The sequence below is a fragment of the Symphalangus syndactylus genome, chromosome 1, assembly GCF_028878055.3.
Source record: "Symphalangus syndactylus isolate Jambi chromosome 1, NHGRI_mSymSyn1-v2.1_pri, whole genome shotgun sequence".
Taxonomy (NCBI): Eukaryota; Metazoa; Chordata; class Mammalia; order Primates; family Hylobatidae; genus Symphalangus; species Symphalangus syndactylus.
Window position 1 is genome coordinate 75,510,318 of NC_072423.2, and position 25,758 is coordinate 75,536,075.

A 25,758-nucleotide genomic window follows, 5' to 3' on the forward strand; every position below is an offset into this window, starting at 1 on the left:
GCTTCAGTTTTTTTGTACACATTGTTTCTATGAGGTGATTGAGTACTCTGCAGCTGGCAAGGAGTTGGTTGAGGCACTTCTTCAAGGCCCAGGGGGAACACAGTGTTTTGTTTTCAGCTCACTTTGTACCCCTCACCTCTGCAGACACGGGGAGAACCCCGGACCCCTGGCATGCATGCTGGCAGCGGCATGCCTCCCTTCCACAAGCCCACACTGCTGCAGAGGGAGCCTGTGTTTGCAAAACCCAGTGGACTGGGTTGGGTCTGCGGTCTGAGCAGCTTCTGGCTCCGGTGGGAACTGCACACAAATCCACTGACCTGGCTTGGCCCCAGGCATTGCAATTTACAGACATTTGCATTTCACACGGTAAATGAGGACTCAGCACAGCCAACCATAATTAGCATGTCTGGGATAGACTGGTCTAGAATAAAAATGAAGTTTCCATTGCTTTTTTTGCTTTAAAAATTCCACAATTAAAATATCTGTCATTGAAAGCTTAGACAAACAGCTGACTTCTCTGTTTTGTGTAGTTAAATCTATAATGTTAAATTTATATAGCTAAATTCTCCTTGATGGAAAGTCTCGAACGCCCTGATGGGGTATATTTAGCATTGGGGATCTGGAGATACTGAGGTGTGAGACCTGAGGTCACCTCCCGAGATGGGCTCTAGTGCCGCGTGATCTTTTTTTTTTCACTGCAGCTGTTTCTGTGAAGAGCACATTGCATGTTATGTATTAGGATATCTTAAGAACAAACACACCTTCTGTGTCCAGCCAGGCTGAGCAAGATGCAGCCTGGGTTTTCTGGAGCTCTCCACGGGGACGCGTGCCCAATTCCATGTTTTCAGCCTCAGCCCTGGCCCATGGTTCTCACGAGGGATAGAAGGAAAAGCCTGAGTCAATTAGGCAGAGCCTTCAGCGTAAGATCCTACAGCTTTTAGGGAAGGTGGGTAGTGCCCCTGGAATGTTCTAGACTAGAGCCCAGGAGACCCAGGAGACGTGATAGCAAGCCTGGGCAGAGGAGGGGGCAGAAAGCCCTTAAATGCCACAGGTAGGGGCTCTTGCGGAGCAGGGAGAGTGCTGCTGCCCCTCACATGCCGGGTCCTCCGAACCTGCAAAGTGATGGATGCTCATTCTCTGCATTCTGGTGACTTCGCTGTTACTAGACAAACATGATTCAACAGGTGTTCAGTTCAGCCCCAGCAGATCTCGGGCATCCGACCTCTGCTCCCACCGCCTAGCTCAGGTGTCTGGAGTGCTGTGACCGGACATCGTGCTGAGCTGTTCCCGGGTCTCGTGCTAGAAACTGGCTTCTAGACAGTGCGGGTGCTGGAAGGAACGTGGACTTTAGGCAGGAAAGGCTTTTTTTATTTGTTTGTTTTTGGAGACAGAGTCTCACTCTGTTGCCCAGGCTGGAAGTGCAGTGGTGTGATCTCGGCTCACTGCAACCTCTGCCTCCCAGTTCAAGCAATTCTCCTGCCTCAGCCTCCCAAGTAGCTGGGACTACAGGTGCACACCTCTACCATGCCTGGCCAATTGTTTGTATTTTAGTAGAGACAGGGTTTTACTGTATTGCTCAGGCTGGTCTTGAACTCCTGAGCTCAGGCAATCCACCCACCTCGACCTCCCAAAGTGCTGGGATTATAGGCGTGAGCCACCACACCCAGTGTAGGCAGGAAAGTCTGAAGTCTGGGTTTTCTTCATAACCTTCAAAAGCAGTCTTGTTGAACTTCAGTTTTTTCATTGGCAAAATGGTGGAGATAATCTTGATTTCCAAAGGCTGCTTAGATAAATAATGGCTAGTAAGTACCTGGCATAGGGCTTTTGGCGTCATACTCCAATTCATTTTCCCTACAGGACATGATCTGTGACTTGGTCATCATGTTATTAACATTAAACTTTTTATAGTGCAGAGATGAGTCGGGGAAGAAAGAACATAGCATTCTTTAAGATGCAGGTTTCATTTCTCAGCCTCAAGGCTCAGCTACAGAATAAGCTGTGGCCCGACTGCCTGCCTACCATTTTACAGACAGACAGGAGACTGAGGCTCAGAGCAGTGACATGGCCTGCATAGGTCACTATTGCCCCCACTGTCGCGCACATCCCTGAGACTGAGGGAATGAAGCGTTTGTGGGGGTACCCTGGGCTCAGAGGTTCCTGTGGGATCAAAATTGCTGCATCTGGGAGGGAAAGCAGGCGTGATCTGTGTCTGATAAGGAGGTACCAGCGGGGCCTCTGGCTGTGGGGCTAGAGTCTGGGTACCAAAAGGCAACTGCTGAACACTGCAGCTACAATTAGAGCAAGAAGCTCCCCTTTGGAAGGGCAGCTCTAGCCTTCTGAAAAGGGTCACACCAACAGTTCTTGAGTTTCTCATGTGGGGATAAAAACCCTCATATCTCATTACTACTGTTACAAGACTGTTCCAATGACAGAGAGCAGTCGGAGAGAAGGAATGGGAAGTTCTCTCGAATGAGGAGAGATGAGTTCTGCCTCACGCATACTGCACCACAGCCTGGCGAGGCCAGGAAGGAACTCCCTGAAGAGGGAGCCACGGAGGAGAGCTCGGCAGGCTCACACCTGCCCACTTAGGCTGACCTTGCTGTAGGGAGGCCATGGAAGGTACAGGACTCTCCCTTACATCAGAATTTCAGATCAACAATGGATGTTTTCTTAGTGTAACTGTAGGTATGTCCCACACAACTGCAGTTGAATTGAGTGTCCTGTATTTTGACTCGCGAACTCTGTCCACGCTGTGAAAGGTGACTGTGATCTTGAGTGCTGCACAGATAAGGAGTCGTTATTTGAGGGAAACAGAACACCCAAAGCAGGTGAACGTAGAGCAGAATCCAAGATACTGAAGGATCGAGTAGGTCCAGCTGGGGAGGGGAAGGAAGGACTCAGCATTGACAAGGTTTGGCTGTTTGCCCCAAATTAAAATTGTGGGGAGATTCACCAAGCAAGCGTACAGCCTGATACTGATCCCTGCAGGCCGCCTACTACTCGCAAAGGGACACAGCTTGCTAGTAAAAGACTGAGCCAAGTGGATGGGTCTGGGGCAGCTGTGCCCTGTCCTTGACTGACCCTGGCTGCCCCTAGGATGGCAGTGATGCCACAGCAGCCACTACAGCCACAAGCTGTGACCACCACAAGCCGTGACCACCACAAGCCGTGACGACCACTAGTGGTCATGTGGGCTTTGACATGTAGAGTTTGAAAGTGCTGACTTGCAGCCAAGGAAGTAAAATACAAGTATTAAATGTTTAAAATCTCTGATCACTGTGGGTTAAGATATCAAAATTATGCAAAGAGTTTAATGTGGCAAAGATAAAGTCCTACACCAACAGATGATTGCATTATCGCTTTGAGTCTCAGGAAGGCCAGGTCTCTTGGCCCCACCCCAGACCTATGGAATCTGAATCTGCATCTGAACAAAGTCCCCAGGTGACTTAGCCACATGTTAACTTTTGGAAAACAGGCACCAGGCCGGGCACGGTGGCTCATGCCTGTAATCCCAGCACTTTGGGAGGCTGAGGCGGGTGGATCACGAGGTCCAGAGATCGAGACCAACCTGGCCAACATGGTGAAACCCGTCTCTACTGAAAATACAAAAAATAGCCAGGCGTGGCACCGTGCGTCTCTAATCCTAGCTACTCAGGAGGCTGAGGCAGGAGAATTGCTTGAAACCGGGAGGCAGAGGTTGCAGTGAACCAAGACTGTGCCTCTGCACTACCACCTGGGCAACAGAGTGAGATTCTATCCCCCCCCGCCCCCAAAAAAGGAAACTTTCTAAATGTCCAATATTTCACTAGATACTTAAAAGCCACAACAGAAAAACCAGGAAAATCTCAGTAAATGACCATCCAGGAAAGTTGGCCAGCAGTCTTAGTGTCCACCCCTGTTGTCCCTTGGCGTTTTGCCCAGCCAGTGGGACAAGCCCCTATTCTAGCGTGAGCTTGCTAGGGCTCCCCTTTCCTCGGGGATGCCCTCCTGCACCCTCTCCCTCCCCTCAGCATCTGCCTGTGGGATGTTCCCTGCGGAACTTCCTCTTGTCCACGCTGAATTCCTCAGGGTGCTGGAGGACCAGCTTGCGCTCTGCTGTCCACGGCCGGTCATTTCCTGGGGATCAGGAACAGCAGGACAATGTGGGCCCGCACCCGAACGCAGCTCAGGAGCCTCTAGCGAGGTGGTGGCTCTTCCCATGGAACTACTGAAAATACTACTCAGTAGCTGTCTTGTATCCAACTAGCAACAATTATTGGTAATATTAACACTAAAAAGCAGATGATGGGGTGAAATAATCATGGTAAAATTACTAAAAACTGCAAGTAATCTTGTCAACTCTAAATCAGCAAAATTTGCCCTAAAAAAAAGACATGGTAGAAATTAAACTCATAGCCATGCTGCAAAACAGCACATGGACGGAAAGTGGATTATTGATCATTTGTCAAGTTTTCTAGGAAAAGAATTCTTTTTTTTTTTTTTTTTTTTTTGAGACGGAGTCTCGCTCTGTCGCCCAGGCTAGAGTGCAGTGGCGCAATCTCGGCTCACTGCAAGCTCCGCCTCCCGGGTTCACGCCATTCTCTTGCCACAGCCTCCCGTGTAGCTGGGACTACAGGCGCCTGCCACCAAGCCCGGCTAATTGTTTTTGTATTTTTTAATAGAGACGGGGTTTCACCTTGTTGGCCAGGATGGTCTCCATCTCCTGACCTCGTGATCTGCCCGCCTCGGCCTCCCAAAGTGCTGGGATTACAGGCGTGAGCCACCGCGCCCGGCCAGGAAAAGAATTCTTAACGAAACTAATTTCTACAAGATAAAACCAAAACTGTTGGCCGGCTGTGGTGTCTCAAGCCTGTAATCCCAGCACTTTGGGACACCAAGGCAGGCGGATCACCTAAGGTCAGAAACCCTGTCTCTACTAAAAAAAAAAAAAAATTATATATATATATATATATATATATACACACACAAAAATTAGCCGGGCATGGTGGCGGGCACATGTAATCCCCGCTACTCGGGAGGCTGAGGCAGGAGTCGCATGAACCCAGGTGGCAGAGGTGGCAGTGAGCCGAGATTGCACTACGGCACTCCAGCCTGGGCAACAGAGTGAGACTATATGTCTCAAAACACACACACACACACACACACACACACACAGAGTTATTACATACCTATAGAAAATGGATAAAGGAATTACATTGGCTTAGTAGAGCTCACTGCACAAAATACCTTTCATAAAAATTTATGGGTGGAATTTTTGTTTAGTCAAAATATTCTCAAGGTCAAAACTGCCATATTCAGATCACAAAATTACCTACATTTTGGAATTTCTGGTAGAGGAAAGTTAGAGTTGGGCTTCCCTCCCACCCTCACCTACACCAGGATCTGGTTTTCTAGTCAGAAAAACACACTTGCACTCCCTAGGCCCTGAGCCCTGCAGGTCACTTAAAAACCACCCCACACACACCCCACACACCCCACACACCACACACCCCACACACCCCACACACCACACACCACACACACCACACACCCCACACACCCCACACCACACACCACACACACCACACACACCACACACCACACACCACACACCCCACACACCCCACACACCACACACCCCACACACCACACACACCACACCACACACCACACACACCACACACACACCACACACACCACACACACCCCACACCACACACACCACACACACCACACACACCACACACCACACACACACCACACACCACACACACCACACACCACACACACCACACACACCACACACCACACACCACACACCCCACACACCCCACACACCACACACACACCACACATCGCACACACTGCACACACCACACACCACACACCACACACACCACACACCCCACACACACCACACACCACACACCACACACACCACACACCACACACACCACACACACCACACACCACACACACCACACACCACACACACACACCACACACACCACACACACCACACACACACCACACACCACACACACCACACACCCCACACCACACACACCACACATACCACACACACCACACACCACACACCACACACACCACACACACCACACACCACACACCCCACACTCCACACCACACACACCACACACCACACACACCACACACCACACAGACCACACACACCACACACCACACACACACACCACACACACCACAAACCACACACCACACACACCACACACACCACACACCACACACCACACCACACAGACCACACACATCACACACACCACACACACACCACACACACCACACACACCACACACACACCACACACCACACACCCCACACACCACACACACACCACACACCACACACACCACACACACACCACACACACCCCACACACCACACACACCACACACACACCACACACCACACACACCACACACCCCACACACCACACACACCACACCCCACACACACCACACACACCACACACCCCACACACCCCACACCCCACACACCCCACACACCCACCACACACACCACACCACACACACCACACACACCACACACCACACACACCACACACCCCACACCACACACCACACACACCACACACCACACACACACACCACACACACCCCACACACCACACACACCACACACACCCACCACACACCACACACCACACACACCACACACACCACACACACCACACACACCCACCACACACACCACACACCACACACACCACACACCACACACCACACATACCACACACACCACACACCACACACACCACACACCACACACCACACACACCACACACACCACACCACACACCCCACACCCCACACACCACACACACCACACACCACACAGACCACACACACCACACACCACACACCACACATCACACACCACACACACCACACACCACACACACCACACACCACACATACCACACACCACACACACCACACACCACACCACACAGACCACACACATCACACACACCACACACACCACACACACCACACACCACACCCCACACACCCCACACCCCACACACCACACACACACCACACACACCACACACCACACACCACACACACCACACACCACACACCACACCACACACACCACACACACCACACACACCACACACACACCACACACACCCCACACACCCCACACACACCACACACACCAACCACACACACCACACACCACACACCACACACACCCCACACACCACACACCACACACACCAACCACACACAATACACACACCACACACACACCACACACACCACACACCACACCAACCACACACACCACACACCACACACCACACCAACCACACACACCACACACCACACACCACACACCACACCACACACACACACCACACACACACCACACACACCACACACACACACACACACACCACACACACCACACACAGGCACTCCACACGTAACACACCACCCCAACACTGCACATGAACACACTCCACACACATGCACTCCACACCACGCCCCCCACCACACAGGAACACGTGTGCACACTACACGCATGCACCCCACATGCACACATGTGCAGGAAAGGCCTGCACCCTCCCTGGACCATGCCATCCTCCCCTGCGGCCCTGTTTTTGCAGGTCCACATCCAGCTTAGAAAGGCTTGAGGCAGGAATCACAAAACACAGCGACATACACCACATTGTGCTTTTACATATTTATCTCCAGACTCAGTTTCTTCCCTCGTTTGAATCAGAGGATTAAAGATGCCATTTGTGGCCGGGCGCGGTGGCTCACGCCTGTAATCCCAGCACTTGGGGAGGCCGAGGCAGGCGGATCACAAGGTCAGGAGATCGAGACCATCCTGGCTAACACGGTGAAACCCCGTCTCTACTAAAAAAGAAAAAAAATGCAGAAAATGAGCCAGGCGTGGTGGCGGGCGCCTGTAGTCCCAGCTACTCGGGAGGCTGAGGCAGGAGAATGGTGTGAACCTGGGAGGCGGAGCTTGCAGTGAGCTGAGATCGCGCCACTGTACTCCAGCCTGAGTGACAGAGCGAGACTCTGTCTCAAAAAAAAAAAAAAAAAAAAAAGAGGCCATTTGCTTGGCTTTGAGTTGCTGGGACTTTCCTTCTTGCTGGCTCATTGCTTTTCATCTCCTTCTGGAACCCTCCACAGAAACATGACCACATGTCCCAGTTCCTGAACGCAGTTTACAGCCTTGCTGCCCTCCCCAAAGCCCCTGCCTGCCCTGTGCTGCCCACCAAGCACCTGCCTGGCCCTTCCTCCCCATACTAAGCACAGCTGGTGTTTTGGCACCAGCTTCCCCAGAAATAAGTCACCCCTATATAACATGGGACCTGAACAAACCAGGTTTGACAGCAAAGGAGTTCAGGAAATGCCACCTCTATCTATGCCGCACTGAACTTAACTGAGGGGAGTTGTGGAACGGCAAATGCTGGGAGGGGCTTTCTCTGGACATCTTCATCGGCCCAAAGACAGATCCTCCAGAAGGACCTCAACTGCCATGAACCCCTCCCCAGGGAACCTCATCCACCAGGGAACCGAAGGCTCACACGTCACGCCTGGATACTCTGTTGCAGTGTCACCTGTTCTTCCGAAGGCTAAGTTCATTTACCCTCCCCTAAGTTGCCCCCATCCCCTTCCCTGTTCCGTGTGAGGGAGTACAGAAGCTTCTCCATCTCACTGGGTTTGGAGGTTATCACCTCTTCAGTGTGATGCTCCCATGCACGTGAAAAATTAATCTAAGCTCTTCTGTTAACCTGCCTACTGTCAGTTTATTTCAGACTCACTTACTGAACCCCCGGGGGTAGAGAGAACATCTTCCTTCCCCTCTGAGAAGAACCAATGCCACGCCCACCCCGAGGCTGAAGAACACCCAGGCAGCTGTATCACAAGAGGGTCACAGGACGCTGGCATGGCAGCTTTCTCAGTGACTCAACTTGGAGTTAAGAGGTTCTAGAAAGCATCACAGAACTATCTCCAAGACCAAAAATGTAGCTACTCCTCGAGCCAGCCCTCCAACAGCCCAGCACCAAGTCTGTTCCCTGGAGGTTGGGAGAAATCAGGAGAGCTTCCATCTGTCACAAGCTTGCAAGCACACTTCTCCCAAGAGGGACAGCAGAACTCATGAGTGCTGTGACCCCGGATCCAGCCAGGCCGGGCAGAAAGTGGGGCCCCATGTCAACTACATCCCCACGTGGAAGGGCCTGCTGGGGAGACTGGGGGCGAGCAGAGAATGAATTTTAGGCAGTGACTAGGAAGCCATTCTAGAAAGTAAGGCTTTCGTCTTCACCCTCCGTCACTCAGAAGTCCTATGACATCAAAGAATATCTTCTAAGATTAGCCACCCAATATTAAATAGCCCTCAAAGACAGCTTACCGTCTAATTCACTTTTATATTACGAAAGGAAAAGTGAATACTAGTTGGTTTGCTGTTTCCACTTTCATCTCGTGGGGGACTGTCCACATTTGCTTGGCTTTATACTGCCTTTGGAATCCCAGCTTCCTCCCTTAGGAGATCCTGTGTAAGTGGAGGCCACACGAGAGACAGGACCCAGGACACCTGTCGCACACAGGTTGACTCCTGCTGCCAAGAACATGCCCACCTCACCTCGCCTTCTTCAGAGCAGCTACAGAAGGCATCATGGCAACTACTAAGAGTTGAAATGAAACCGGTAACACTCCAATCTTATTTTGAATTCCATTAGAAAGTCTTCCCACTGGGAGTGCCTTGATGGTAGGATGTGAAAGCTGTCAATGCAGGTGTCTTTAGTATTCATTGCCATTGAGGTATTTTACAGTGCTGTGTAGTCTTGGTAGGACAGGCTGTGCGAAGGCTGCAGTGGGAATTGGCTTGTTCATTTTTAACTTTACAAGTGCTCTAGTGCAACTTAAATTCAAGTTCTTTTTTTTTTTTTTTTTTTTTTTTGAGACGGACTCTTGCTCTGTCGCCCAGGCTGGAGTGCAGTGGCGCGATCTCGGCTCACTGCAAGCTCCAACTCCCGGGTTCACGCCATTCTCCTGCCTCAGCCTCCCGAGTAGCTGGGACTACAGGCGCCCGCCACCACGCCCGGCTAATTTCTTTGTATTTTTTTAGTAGAGACGGGGTTTCACTGTGTTAGCCAGGATGGTCTCGATCTCCTCATCTTGTGAGCCACCCACCTCGCCTCCCAAAGTGCTGGGATTACAGGCGTGAGCCACTGCGCCCGGCCAAATTCAAGTTCTTTACCCCCAAATATACCATGTTAGCACAGCCACTGCTTTAAAAAAATGCTGCTACTAGTGTATGATTCTAATACAATTTACAGAACTGAAATACTGGGGGCCAAAAATATATGATAATAGCAGACAATCTGCAGCTCACACACGAGGCTAAATCAAGGGGCCAGGTCCTCCTCTGATCTCTGCTCTGATGCTGCTTTCAGAGGCCTTCGGAGACCACCCCACACCCTCCACAGCTACTCCCCAGCCCTGCTGCCATTACCCACTTCACACATTACCTATGCATTTATCTATTTATTTGAACATCCTTCCCAGTGGAATCCATTTACATATTTGCAGTCTGTAAATATCTGGGTTATAATGCGAGAAGCAGCAGCCAAAGGCTTATTTGTAATAGTGTAGACAGGAAGCATCCCACGTATTCTCAAATCCCACACTGAAGTTCAAAGGAACTTATTTGGACTTACTGAGGAGTCCCTGCTGGCTAACTAAATAAAACCAAAACTCAAAGAAGCACCAGGGGACTCAGGCCACAGTTTTCAAGCCAGGCTCACAGGAACATCAAACATTTATACACGCAGCACTTTACAAAACCACCTTCACATAGGAACTCACTTGCCTGCAAACAACCCTGTGAGAAACAGGGCAGGTTTTACTAATTCCCATTTTACTGATGAAGAAATCAAGGCTCAGAGATGCTTGACTGTGTCTCAGGAGCTTCAAGACAACCCCCTCTGCTGTCTTCAGTGGGGGGCGTCCGAGATGTGCCAGACACTCAGCACCCACCTGCTCTTAGGGCTGCAGGCAGGAGCAGGAGGAGCACCCAAGAGGCACCTGCTGCTGCCAAGAGCAAAACCCGACCCCGGGGACACAGGCAGATTCCAGAGAAACTAATAAACTAGTTAAAAGACAAATATTTTAATCTAGTTTCCCCCACTTTAAACTAAATCATTAATACAGGTCACAAATTGCATTTATTGGTAGACATCTAGAAAACAATCAAAAGTGTATATATTTCTATAGATCTTATTAATAAATTTTATTTGGACAAGAGAACTTGTGCCACAACTGTTTAAACCGCATGATTGAAGACTGCAGCACTCCCAAGAGTGGTCACAGGTATGTACAGTATGTGAAGAAGTTGCACCTCAGAGCTGATCATGATCAAGTTAAAAACACCAGACATACATTATACGTCTAATAAATTTCCTTCAGGTCATGACCAGCATGAAAAAATCAGACAAAGACACTCAGCAACCATTCCGTAAATGTGTACAGCAATATGCTGCGCTTAAGAGTTAAAGTCAATTCTACTTGTGTTAGCATCAGGCCCTTAGGAGATGTAAAAAACCCCTCCTTTCCCATTTGCACGTCAGAAACGATTCACACACAGGGCTGGGCTGGACAGCTGGCCACAGAGCCCAGCAAGTCCTTGCCTGGGAAAGAAGAGTTAGGGCTGATACTGAAGGTCTCTTTCACATCTGGGCACACGTCTGCCTTCAGGCTGTAAGAATTTCATTTGTCGATTGTTAAATAAAACCAGGAGAAAGCAATGCAGGTCTCTGGGAATCTCATCCTTTCCATAAGGAAAATGCTCTGCCAATTCAAGTTTCATTCAGTCAGGAAGACAGAAGGATTTAAGGCTTCGGTGACAATTATAATCCTCTGAGAAATTATTTCCCCTTAAAGCCAAGATAATATAATAGTGTTTACTGTACTTTCTCTTGACTCTTAAAATCCCTGGTATTGGGTGTAGGCAACTTGCACCTGCAATGAAGTCTGCAGGAGAGGAAGGTCTCTCCTCCCCTGAAAGCTATCCCAGGTCACATGCGTGGGGAATGCCCACTGAACCTTGGCTCTCATGGAAGCAGGAAAGACACCGAGATTCAAGCCTTCTAGTAGGTTGAAGACGCCGTGCTCATGGCATCTTCAGAAATTTTGGTACTGGCAGGGTGGATGCTTGCAAAATACTTGACGTCGCTGTCACGGTCCATCTGAAGAGCCATGATGGTCTGCTCCACAGCCTCCTGGTGGCAGCTGGCAGAGGCCAAGAAATAGTCTGGAAATGACACGTGCACAGGACAGATGAAACCAGTCCAACGGAACATTTCAGAGTTCCGTCAAGTACGAGTATAAACAGTCAAACTGGGTATTTCTTTTTTTTTTTTTTTGAGACGGAGTCTCGCTCTGTCGCCCAGGCTGGAGTGCAGTGGCGCAATCTCGGCTCACTGCAAGCTCCGCCTCCCGGGTTCACGCCATTCTCCTGCCTCAGCCTCTCCGAGTAGCTGGGACTACAGGCACCCGCCACCATGCCTGGCTAGTTTTTTGTATTTTTAGTAGAGACGGGGTTTCACCGTGGTCTCGAACTCCTGACCTCGTGATCCGCCTGCCTCGGCCTCCCAAAGTGCTGGGATTACAAGCGTGAGCCACCGCGCCCAGCCTAAACTGGGTATTTCTACAAGTACAAATAGAAGCCACACTGAAACATGAACAGTAATCCAAACTGATTTGTTATGGGAAGAAAAAGTGCCAGAATAAAAAGAGTTATGAGATTTATCTTGTTTTTATAAGACTAAATCTCATGATATTCAATGACAGCTAAGGAATATTAAATTAATAAATAGATGAAAACATCACACTTCTTAGCTATTAAGTAGCAGTGAAAGAAAAACGCTTCCAAACACCAACTACAAAAAAAAAAAAAAGGAGAAAAAAAGCAATATTCATTTATCCTTATTCTTTGATGTCTACTACAAACTTCTTTCTGTGCTTCATTTATCCGTGCAACTGTATTTATGAGGTGTTTTGGGCGGCGGGCGGCAGGGGGGTCGATTAAAATAAATAAACCACCTTTAATCTTGAAGAGATTATAATTTCCAACAAAACAAATACTATGGGGCATCTGTCTCTTGCCTAATGAAGAGAAGGAGGGAGAGCAAACATAGGTACCAGCCCCCATACTGCAGATTGCAAGTGGCACGCTGCCAGGCAATGGTTCGCACATAGAAAGAATACCCAAGTTTAAAAACTAAGTTTTAGGTCAGGCATGGTGGGTCATGCCTGTAATCCCAGCACTTTGGGAGGCCGAGGCAGGCAGATCACATGAGGTCAGGAGTTCGAGACCAGCCTGGCCAACATGGTGAAACCCTGTCTCTACTAAAAATACAAAAAATTAGCTGGGCATGGTGGCGGGCACCTGTAATCCCAGCTACTGGGGAGGCTGAGGTAGAAGAATTGCTTGAACCCGGGAGGCAGAGGTTGCAGTGAGCTGAGATCGCACCATTGCACTGCAGCCTGGGTGACAGGGCGAGACTCCATCTCAAAAAATCAAGCAAACAAAAAAACTAAGTTTTAAATGACAAAAATGATACATGCTTACAATAAACAAACTCCAACTAGAACAGTAGAGGGCTAATTAAAAAATCCCTTTCATTTTCCATGCCCTCTTGGGAGAACCACCAAAACAACTAAAGTATCTCCTTCCACCAGATTATTTTCTCTGAGCAAACAATACTTCTGCTTTGATATCTGTTGATCCAGCGCAGTCCACAGACCTCATTCTCTACTCACACACTTCTTCTAGTAGAGTCACTACCTACCTTTTTCTAGTAGAGTTTGTCTTAATGTCTTTGCAAGCAGCACTCGCACATTAGGAACCCTGTCGTTTGCTAAGGTTAGCAGATGCGGCATCAGATGCACAGCAAACTGGTCCATGGGAAGGCAGTCATCCTCAATGACAGTCTGGGGAAAATAAACAGCTGCTCTAGGCTTCTCTGTCAATGCAGCCAGAAACTCGACTACTGGCTAACAAAATCTCTGAGTGACCACAGGTACAAATTTTAGTTACTGCTTTTTAACCAAAATTCCAGGTACTTGGGAACTCAAATCAAAAATTACATAATTAACTGCCCACATGGACAGACGCAGTTTTTAAACTGCTCTACGTAGACCTAGAGTGTTCATTCACACTTTCATTTTCACACCTGCGCTCTGGGTCGCAGACATGAGCACCCTCTAGTGGGAACCGTGGTATGGTATATGTGTGCACAGTATGTGTGTGGCGTGGTACGTGTATGTATGCCTATATAATATGCAGTGAGGAACAGTGAGGAACATGCATGTATGTGCACTGTGAAATGTACATATGCACACACGTCTGAATGTGTATAGAGCAGAACACGCACATACCAGGCATGTGGTGTGTGGTGTGGAACATGCACATACAGCAGGCACGTGGGGTGTGTGTGGTGCATGCCAGTATAAGGAGGGGCTTGGCTAGCTGGGAGAGAGGGGCTAGCAGATGCCCAACAATGGGGGCAGATGATCCTATAAACAGCCAGGCTACGATAAGGTTCTGTTCCTTAAGAATAAGGAAGAGAGTGAGAGAGAGGTAGGAAGTTAAAGAAGACATTCTTCTAGGAGAAAAACTCACAAATAGGTAAGCCCAGGGCCTCGCTTACCTGGCAGACAAAGACAAAGGCTTGCCGACCAGACCACTTGGGACATCTGCCAAAGTTCTCCACAAGCTCATTGATGAGGTCCACTCCGAACGTTGGTGGTGTTGCCGTGTGCAGCTTCTTCACCATCTCGCTGACCTGGGAGGGTGAGCATGGAGAAGTGAGAAACAGCTTCCATTCTAGGATCTTAAGAGTTTGCTGATCTAAAATTTTAAAAGTTCAATACATACCAACTTGTAGGAAATCCAACGAACAGAAGAAACTTTGTCTGCACACAGATTCAGAGCAATGGGACGTAAATAGTCATAAACATCCCTGGGACTATATAACTCCAGAAGTAAAATCAGCTGTCTACAAAAAGGAATTACAAAAAGACAATGTTTAAAAATCAGCGAGACAAATGAAAACAGGTTACCCATTTAAATCATCTGCATACTGGATTACTGAGCACCTGTCTCAAACATACGCAAAGAGGAGCGATTAAGCAGACCTCTCCTGTACAGTTACCTCCAGTCTCTGTATATCTGGAAATGCACTTACATGTTATTCAAGTTCCTTAGAGTGTAAGGAAAACAAAAGCTGTAGAGTTCTGCATCCATGGGGAGTGAGACAGAGCAAAGCACTTCCTAGTATGTTCAACTGGAACATGGCCCACCCCTAACCAATGGTCATAGTTTGGAATGTGCTGAGAAGCTTCCATCTACAATCAAGTTTCTCAGTAAGAAGTCCCCGCAGAGGGAGGGAGTCCGTTGTGTACCTGTCGAGGCTCTGAGAAGCCTTCCTGGAAGGGATTTGCTAGGGATAACAGAGGGAAGGTGTCCTCCAGCGACCTTCCCGTCACATCTGAGGGGCCCTGAGACTTTCATGACATCTACCAGGCTAACCTGAAAGCTTCAATGATGCCCTTGAAGAAATACCTTGGATGTGAGACTTCTGCCTTTCAGATTTTATGTTCAAGATGATTTAACATTTCTAATAAGCAGGAAGTCAACTGTAACATGAATATAGATTATGTAGCAATGATAAATGCACCTGTGTATACAAATATGCATCCTCAAAGAGATACACTTATTTTCTGACAAAATTAAAAATAAAAATTCCAAATAGGACATCAGTTTCTGCTTAGAATACAGAAAACTGCAAAGAACGTCACTGACCCTACAGTAGAAAAAGCTACATGAACTTCAAGATCTTTTCTTGAGCCCATCAGAGAGCTGGGGTTGCAAAGCACAAAAATAACCTAACTTCCCAAGACGGGAAAGAGAACTGCCTCTCAGCAGAGCCCGGATGGACAGGACACCTGCAAGCACGTAACAGGATGAGGAGAAATCAGCTCGAATTGTAGCCAGCTGCCCAGGGCCAGATGGTGGCTGGCACGAGCATGGGGTGGCTCAAAGCCAGATGTGCCCGACACAGGGAGCTCACATTCCCAGGCAACCTTCTGACTTCCACAGGGTACCTGCCTCCCATGGGTGCTTCAAGAAAGACGGTCAGGAAAAACAGGAGAGATGTCTCATAGCAGGCAGAAGCAACTGACGGACAGCCATGAATCATCAAGCACTCTGCGGGGCCCTTTTCTCATGCAAAGCAAAAGGCTTAACCTGCTGGTGGAGGGGCCCCAAAGCCTGTCCACCCTGGGGGCCCAGAAAAATACTGCAACTGTGGAAGAGGAGAACTAATGCTCGTTATTCCAGGAGGAGCTGCAGGAAGTCCTGCCCGAGACGAAGCACAGATAGGAGGTCCCACCCATTACACAGGGGTGCAGGTACTGCTAAACGCTGGGTGGAATACTCACACTAAAAGACCACTGGTACTCCAGCTCCCACCCTCAGCAAACAGCAATGGTAGTGGCAGCCCACAGCGAGAAAAACTGAAGCCCCAAGTACACTGAAGGTAACCACAGCAATGACAAAACGCAAACCCAGCTTGATCCTGACTAGATGGACTCACACCCCAGCACTACATGGCAGAAGAGGAGGCGTGCATTTTGAGTCAGAAGTGGGCAAGCCAGAACTCAATGGAGTGGCATCTTTAATATACTGAAAGACAAACTGTCGCTCCACATTCCATACTCAGCAAAGACATCATTCGAAAATGCAGGTGAGGTCTATAATCTAGAATATATAAAGAACTCAACAACACAACTTAAGATAAACAACCCAATTTAAAAATGTGCAACAGACTTGGATAGACATTTCTCCACAAAATATATACAAATGGTTGACAGACTTATGGAAAAGTGTTCAACATCATTAGTCATTAGGGAAATGCAAATCATACCACAATGAGGTGCTGTTCCACGCCCATCAGAACAGCTATAAATGATAAGCGAGTGATGGATATGCTAACTGCCCTTATCTGACTAATCCAATATGTACTGCAACATCATTACATACCTCCTAAATATGCACAATTATTATTTGGCCAATTAGAAATATTTTTAAAATTTAGTAGAAAAATAGGTGTTAGTAAGGACACAGAGAAACTGGAACTCCCATACATTGCTGATGGGAATGTAAAATGGTATAGCTGTTGTGGAAAAGTTTGGCAGTTCCTCAAGAAATTAAACACAGAATTACCATATGGCCTTGCAAATCCACCTCAAAAGAACTGAAAACAGATTTCAAATATTAAATCTTGTACATAAACGTTCCTAGCAGCACTATTCACAAAAGACCACACACCCAACCCAAATGTTCCTCAACAGATGAATGCACTAAACGAAATGTGGTATATCCATACAATGGAATATTACTCAACCACAAAAAGGAAGGCAAGTTCAGCTAGAGGATACAATATGGAGGACAACTAAAAACATTGTTAGATGAAGAAACCAAGCACAAAAGGCCCTATATTATATGACTCCACTTGCATGAAATGTCCACAACAGGCAAATCCATAGATAGTAGATGCTTATTGGGCATGGGTTTTTCTTTTCCGGAGGTTAACATTTTAGAACTAGAGACAGGGAATGGTTCCACGACACTGTGAATGTACTAAATGTCATCAACAGCAAATTTGGCTATGTGTATTTCACCATGATAAAAAGAATATAAAGATGAACTAAAGACATTTTCAAGAAAAAAAAAGCTGAGGAAATTCACTGACAGTAAGACATGTATTACAGGAAGCGTTAAAGGGCTAGAATACCACATAGAAACTTGGATCTACACAAAGTAATGAAGAAACTGAGAAAATGTAAAAATGAAGTAAATATATACCCCTCCAAAACATAATCTAATAAACTGTTAGAACTTACTCAGCCAGTTCAGCTCGAAACCGCCAATTTCTACTATTATCTGTCACCAAAAACTCCTGAAGTTGATAAAGATATTCTCTTCTTTTGTCAATATGAAGAAGCTAAAGTAACAAAATAAAAATATTTACCAGGACAAGGTACAGACATTATTTCTTTTATTAGAGTGCTTAAAAACAGACTGTAAGCAATATGGTTAGTTCTTCTGAAGAGGAAACGTAGTAGCTGTATTTAAGTGTTTTAAAATTTGGTATTAAGTTTATTTTTCCCTGAATAATTCCATTTGCCTTCAGGAATCACCAACTTGTCTGGAAATCTTTGTTCCTTGTGCCTATCAATGAGCCACACTAAACCCCACAGTACTCCAGGCACAGCCTGATTACAGGACTTGCCCCCTTTATTCATATGACATCCTTGTTGCCATGGCCCCGCTGAAGGCAGTAATTATGATCTTAACTATGTGTGTAAGCCCTGCGTGTGGCACTGTGACAGCACAGAGTAGGCATTCAGTATTTGTTGAGAGAAAAAAATAAATGTATCCCAATAGCTGCTCTATAAATATTTAAAGGTAAGTTTATAAATGGAAGCAAACCAACCTAACTGTGCATCAGATGGAAAACAATCACACACGGAAAAAAGCCAAGTGTGAACTGACTACTTTGACCATACATCTTCACAGGGCATTCTAAGGACAGAATGTGCTAGGAAGTCCTGAATATTATGTAGTTGATTTGATGTGGGAATTATTATTGGTGGAGTAATTCTGAAACTATTTCATTTATGTTGTGGAACTGAGCAAACAACTAACTTTTTTTGTTTTTTTTTGAGACAGAGTCTCACTCTGTCATCCAGGCTGGAGTACTGCAGTGGTGCGATCTCGGCTCACTGCAACCTCCGCCTCCCAGGTTCAAGCGATTCTCCTGCCTCGACCTTCCGAGTAGCTGGGACTAGAGGCACGTGCCACCACGCCTGGCCAATTTTTTGTTTCTTTAGTAGAGACGGGGTTTCACCGTGTTAGCCAGGGTAGTCTCGATCTCCTGACCTCAGGTGATACGCTTGCCTTGGCCTCCCAAAGTGCTGGGATTACAGGTGTAAGCCACCGCGCCCAGCCACAACTAAATATTATACATTAATGTTGTTAAGAACAGACTTTTTACCAAGAGTAAAAAGAAAAAAATATATAAAGTGAAGAGAGAAAACGGTATTGAATTGGAAGTAGTTCATAACAATATGAAGTTAGTAATTTAATAAAAAAAAAAAAAAAAAAAAAAGCAACACACCTCCTAGCTACTATCTCCTGAAAAGACCTAAAAGAAATGACAGGCCAGGAGCAATGAGCACTTCCAGTGCCTGGATCTCGGTTTCTAAGGACCATTCTCCACTAAAAAGGACCACAGTTCCTTGGAGAAATAGCTGACTCCAGGCTGGGACAGGGAAAGGGAAAGTTGAAACTGAAAGTACTGATGCACTTAAAAATAAAAGGACAAATCAAAGGACACAAGAGGCAGCTTGAAGGGGTCCCCACTAGTCAAATTTGATGCTCAAAACAAATGACAGAAATGGATTCCATTATGTTGAATTTTTAAAATCCTAGAGTCCACACTAATACTAAAATAACTTTCGAAACCGGGGAAAGAGAGAAGGCACAGGTTATTTTTACACGGGAATGTTACTTAATAAAAACAGAAGGAATGGCCAAACGTAGTGGCTCACACCTGTAATCCCAGAACTTTGGGAGGCTAAGGCGGGGCAGATCACTTGAACCCAGGAGTGCAAGACCAGCGTGGGCAACATAGTGAAACCCTGTCCCTACAAAAAATACAAAACTCAGCTGGGCGTGGTGGTGTGCCTGTGGACCCAGCTACTCAGGAGGCAGAGGTGGGAGGATCATCTGAGCTGGGAAAGGCGGAGGCTGCAGTGAGCCATGATTGCATCATTACACTCCAGCCTGGGCAACAGAGTGAGACCCTGTCTCAAAATAAGTAAGTTAATTAATTTAAAAAAAACAGAAAGAATTATGAAAATAGAAAATCACTCTTTCACAACCAACATAGTTAACTGATTTAGGTAAGAACCATGTATAGATGCCTGGATATGAGAGCACTGGCAAAGGACTCTAGAGAAAAAATATTCAGAGTTCTAAAGTATCACCTCACCAATTCTCTATTAACCACAAAAGGTAAAAGGTCATTTTATAATGGAGTTGTCAGCCTTCTCGTCACCAATGATGGGAAGAGCCAACACCACATTAGCGCTGGTGTGACACATTCAGAAAAATACATGACAACCTACATAGGTTAACATGTCTGCAAAAAAACCCCGCTTAACCAGAATCAAATTGTGTAAATTCAAATTGAGGGTAATTCTGTAAAACAACTGGTAATTCTGTAAAACAACTCCTCAAAAATGCCAGTGACACCTAGATTTAAGAGGACTAAGGAAAGATAACATTTAAATTTAATATGCACTTTAAGGGATTCAAAATTGAGTGGAGAAAAACTATAAAGGACAATACTGCGACAATCAGAAAAATTTCATGCCAGGCGTGGTGGCTCACACCTGTAATTCCAGCACTTTGGGAGGCTGAGGCGGGTGGATCACAAGATCAGGAGATCAAGACCATCCTGGCTAACACAGTGAAACACCATCTCTACTAAAAACAAACAAACAAACAAAAAAGCACACACAAAAAAAATCAGCCGGGCATAGTGGCACGGACCTGTAGTCCCAGCTACTCGGGAGGCTGAGGCAGGAGAATTGCTTGAACCTGGGAGGCGGAGGTTGCAGTGAGCCAAGATCATGCCACTGCACTCCAGCTTTGTGACAGAGCGAGACTCCGAATATGATCTACATAAAATATAAAATGGTCTCAATGTTTTTGTTTTTTACTTTTTTGAGATGGAGTCTTGCTCTGTCCCCCAGGCTGGAGTGCAGTGGCATGATCTTGGCTCACTGCAACCTCCACCTCCTGGGCTCAAGCGATCCTCCTGCCTCAGCCTCCTGAGTGGCTGAGACTACCGGTGCCCACCACCACGCCCAGCTAAGTTTTTGTATTTTAGTAAAGACAGGGTTTCACCACGTTGGCCAGGCTGGTCTCGACCTCCTGACCTCAAGTGATCTGCCTGCCTCAGCCTTCCAAAGTGCTGGGATTACAGGCGTGAGCCACCGTGTCCAGCCTCAATGTTTTTTAAAAGGGAGGACTACGATTACTTCTATCACTCAAGCCTTAGAATTATCAGAGTCAATTTCAAGGCTAAAGTCTAAAAACAACAACAGTACTCCAGGAGTAAACAATCTGTAAAAAATCAGGGCTATTCACTTTGGAGACCACAGCTCCTATATCAAAGTAGTGAGGGCTGAAGGTAAATTCTCAAGACACCTGAAATACCACACAAAGCCTCCAAACTTAATACACAGTTGACCTTCAACAACAGGGGTTTGAACTGCATGGGTCCACTTATACTTGAATTGTTTGTCCCAATCAAATGAGGACTGAAAATACGGTATTCCTGGATGTGAAACTGGAGCACACGGAGGGCAGACTTTTCCTATACGCAGGTTTCACAGGACTGGAGTACTACATGGATTTGGGTGTGCATGGGGGACCTGGAACCAATCCTCCTGCATATACTGAGGGATGACTGCAGCTAATGATTTTTTTTAACATACATTTCATTCGATAATTTTGAAAAACAAAAACGTACAAATGTCCGTAAACTATCATCTAATACTGTTTTAAAAGTGAAAGTATAATTATGGGACTATTTCTTTTTTAAGTCACATCTTAACATCAACTTATTTTCTTACATAGAAACACGGAAACCTCTCTTGGTGATAGCAGAAGATAAAGATTTAGATTACAGCAGAATTCTGTTGTGTTTTTATGCAAAATAATTTAAAAGTTACCTTCAGAAAATCATGCAAGTGTTTAAGGACACCTATCCTGACTTCATCGAGGTCTTTTAAAAATCCATTAAAAATTGGAACCAGATCTGCAGCTGTCAACTGATCTCCAAGAATAACTGCAAGCTCGTGGATGGAGAATGCTAGAGTTCGTCGAACTTTCCACTGCAGAAATGAAAACACATTAGTAAGCTAACCACAAAGTACTCAGTATTTTAACCATTAAGTAATATACAAAGGCTAATTTATATATGAATGTTACTAACCTCAAAAAATTAAATCAGAATAAATAATAACAGATACTAACTTTAAATGCCTAAATTATGCATCGAAAAGTATAACAGAAAAATTTTAAATCCCTGCCTAGTATGTGTTATCTTCCTTTCATTTATGAAGAAAAAAATGCTTAGAAATCATTAAGTTTTTGTAGCTCTCTGAACTCAGACCCTGACTCTGACAGTGCAAAAAGAACATACTCTGTTATTACTCTTAAGCTCTTCCATACATAATTTCCTATAACACTAAGTACATGCTAGAACATGCTGATGTACTGAGGCTGCACATGGACCAAAGGCTCTCTAGCACCCTCCCCGGTTTACTGTTCCCCTTCAGACTCCTGTATATCTAAACTTTGGATTAAGAAAAACAAAACAGAACAATAAAATTTGTTTTTAAGGAATTAGCAATTTAAGAAATATAAGACTAGGGAAATCTGCAAACAGCCTTGGAAAAGAAACCCTCAACAGAAATGTGTTGCATTTATAATAATTTTAAGTTAAAAACGTCCTTTTCTCCATGTTTCCTTAATTATAAAATTTTTACATAGTAACTTAAAATTTTACCTAAAGAGAAACAGTTTAGAGCAAACATTTTATTTCCTTTCCCTTCCCCCCAGAATCCACTCTTGAAATAAAATTTTACGCCCAAGTTAAACGTATAAAACAGATGAAGGCAGAGATGTTCTGATGGAAGAGGGGGACAGCAGAGAGAAGAAACTGTCCATCCAGATTCTGAGCCATCAGAGTCACCCAGGTGCCCCGAAAGATACATCCCACAGGAACCCTATAGTTCTGTAGAATAAAGACTGAAAACACGAATACACAGGACAAAGCACTCTATGGAAATTGGGCCTTTGTGGTTCCATGACTAGATGCAGCACTTAAGAAGTGTATGAACACAGATAAATTCACTTCTTCTGGGTCCTGGTTAAGGATAAATTCACTTCTCCTGGGCCCAGCTTTCCTAACCTCATAGGTCAAAGGAGGAATCTGACCTATCAAGATTACTTCCAACTTATAACTTGCTGAGTCAACAGCACTGATTCCTTGAAAAATACAATTACTAAGAAGTTTAAGGAAAAGTCATCACATTTCAGTACAAATTAGCCTAAGCAGACTGCTTTTTTTTTTTTTTTTTTATAACTGAGAGATCAACTTCACTGAAGGAACGGGTGTGTTCAAAGAGGGGCAAACTTTGTTTATACAGAAATCAGCCCTGGCAGGGGAGGTTAGGTCATCAAGCCTGGGAAGACGTCACACGAAAGTCAGAGATGTCCAGACAAAATGACGTGAAGCAAGGGTTTACCTTGTGTGTTCTGTTGAAAGGGGTTGGGGGTGGTGTGTGGGGATGAGGAGGCAGCAAGAGCCACGGAACTTCTCCGGTCTGTACTGCAATGCTCAAGGCATGCAGGGCCCAGAACTTCACACTCGCTAGTAATACTATAGTTCTACTACAGTTTAAACAAATATTTTGAGATCTAGTGTGAAAATCAAATAAGCATTTATAACACTATTTCTAGGTGAAAAATTAAATCCTATATTCTAAACAATTAATTTACAGATAAACTCTAGATAATAATACATTTAAGTTAGGAATGTAGGCATGTTGAATGTGATAACAATTTCTAATGCTTTAGATAAAAATGAAGAAGCCAAATTGTGGGACTCTGACATTGCAAAAAGAACATGCTCTGTTATTACTCTTAAGCTCTTCCATACACAATTTCCTATAACACTAAGAACATGCTAGAACACGAACAGAAATTCTTTAGGTTACAAAAAGCAAAGCACTGTGCCTTCCACATGCACGTTCTGCTAATTCCTTAACTGCTTTACTCACCTGCATGTCTGAGGCCAGAGTCTCATACGTCTCTCTCAGGCAGTGCCAATTCTGTCTTCCGAGTGTCAAGGCCACACCGGGAAGGCTATATGCACAGTGCTTAGCAATTTCAGTGTCAACCGTCTGTGCACGAGAAGGGTCAGTCATAGATAAATACTGATCTAACAACGCCTGAGGTACAACATCCTAATGGAGAAAGAGAAACCACAGTGACTGAGCAGCTGAGATGCATTTTGAGCAGTTTAGACATAAATTGGGCAAAATTATTTTTAAATATATACATTTTAACATAGCATCTCAAATAGTTGAGAAAAACCAATGTCAAATTTTCAGGTATCTAATAACTAAGAGATACGAAAAACATGCTAAGGGAAACATATACGAACAAAAGCAACTCTGGGAGAACAATGAATAACATCTCAGCTCAAAGGAAAATTAGAATTACTAAATTGAAAAGACATATTAAAATAACACCAGCACCTTTAAATGTAGGCAGAGATGACAATGTTTGTTATAACCCAGCAAATGCAGAGTAACAGGTGCTCTCCATGATTTGCAACATGTTCATTAAAAAAACAAAAACCAGCCAGGCACAGTGGCTCACACCTGTAATCCCAGCACTTTGAGAAGCCAAGGAGGGTGGATCACTTCAGCCCAGCCTGGGCAACATGGTGAAACCCCATCTCTACAAAAAATTAAAAAATCAGCCAGGTATGGTGGCTCACACCTGTAGTTCCAGATACTCGGGAAGCTGAGGTGGGATGATCACTTGAGCCCAGGGAGGTGGAAGCTGCAGTGAGCCGTGATAGCACCACCGTACTCCAGCCTGGGTGATAGAGTGAGACTCTGTCTCAAAACAAAAATAAAAACTTGTCTTCTTTAGATGAAATTTTAAGCAATTATTTATACAAAATTGAAGTGGACATGTCTAATTATTTGTATATATGCGAGGAAAAGAAGAACATATTTGCAATCTTGCTTAGGTGTGTATAATATAGCTGTGGAAGGATATAAAATAAAGGTAAAACTGGTTGTATCTCAGGAAGCAAAATGGATGAGTGGAGAAGAAAAACTGAGAAGGCAATGTCACTGAATGCCTTTTAAGTATCTTGAATTTTGAGCTACATAAACGAATTACCCATATACACAAAATGAAAATGGAAATAAACTCATTAAAATGAGATTTGAAATACTGAAAATGTCTTAAGTGGGGAAAAGCATGTTTCAAAACACTATTGTTTTGAATACTGATTTCATTTTTAATAAATAAAATAAAAATTGGCTAGATGTGGTGGTGTGCATCTGTAGTCCCAGCTACTTGGGGGGCTGAGGCAGAAGGATCGATTGCTTGAGCCCAGGAGTTCGAGGCTGCAGTCAGCTCTGATCTCGCCACTGCACTCCAGCCTGGGTGACAGAGCTGAGACCCCATCGCTAACAACAACAACAACAAAATAAATATATCATTTGATCCGGGAAATCTACTTCTAACGATAATAATATAGTCCTAAGGCTGGGCACGGTGGCTCATGCCTGTAATCACAGCACTTTGGGAGGCCGAGGTGGGCGGATCACTTGAGGTCAGGAGTTCGTGATCAGCCTGGCCAACATGGTGAAACACTGTCTCTACTAAAAACACAAAAAATTAGCTGGGCATGGTGGCTCGCAACTGTAGTCCCAGCTACTTGGGAGGCTGAGGCAGAAGAATTGCTTGAACCCAGGAGGCGGAGGCTGCAGTAAGCCGAGATGGTGCCACTAGCCTGGG

General features: G+C 45.7%; 1 protein-coding gene across 11 annotated transcripts in view; it reads right to left on the reverse strand.

Moving 5' to 3' along the window:
* Positions 1 to 11,217: 11,217 nt before the first annotated feature.
* Positions 11,218 to 25,758, reverse strand: part of PPP4R1 (protein phosphatase 4 regulatory subunit 1) — a 72,037-nt gene continuing 57,496 nt past the window's right edge. For all 11 annotated transcript variants that reach the window (XM_063641061.1, XM_063641058.1, XM_063641079.1 and 8 more), the window contains 7 exons: positions 23,997 to 24,182; positions 21,882 to 22,043; positions 17,979 to 18,079; positions 14,950 to 15,070; positions 14,723 to 14,857; positions 13,862 to 14,003; positions 11,218 to 12,321 (listed from right to left, as the gene is read on the reverse strand). In XM_063641061.1, the coding sequence (XP_063497131.1) occupies positions 12,158 to 12,321; positions 13,862 to 14,003; positions 14,723 to 14,857; positions 14,950 to 15,070; positions 17,979 to 18,079; positions 21,882 to 22,043; positions 23,997 to 24,182 (1,011 nt within the window). In that variant the 3' untranslated portion in view covers positions 11,218 to 12,157. The remainder of the gene's footprint in view (positions 12,322 to 13,861; positions 14,004 to 14,722; positions 14,858 to 14,949; positions 15,071 to 17,978; positions 18,080 to 21,881; positions 22,044 to 23,996; positions 24,183 to 25,758) is intronic.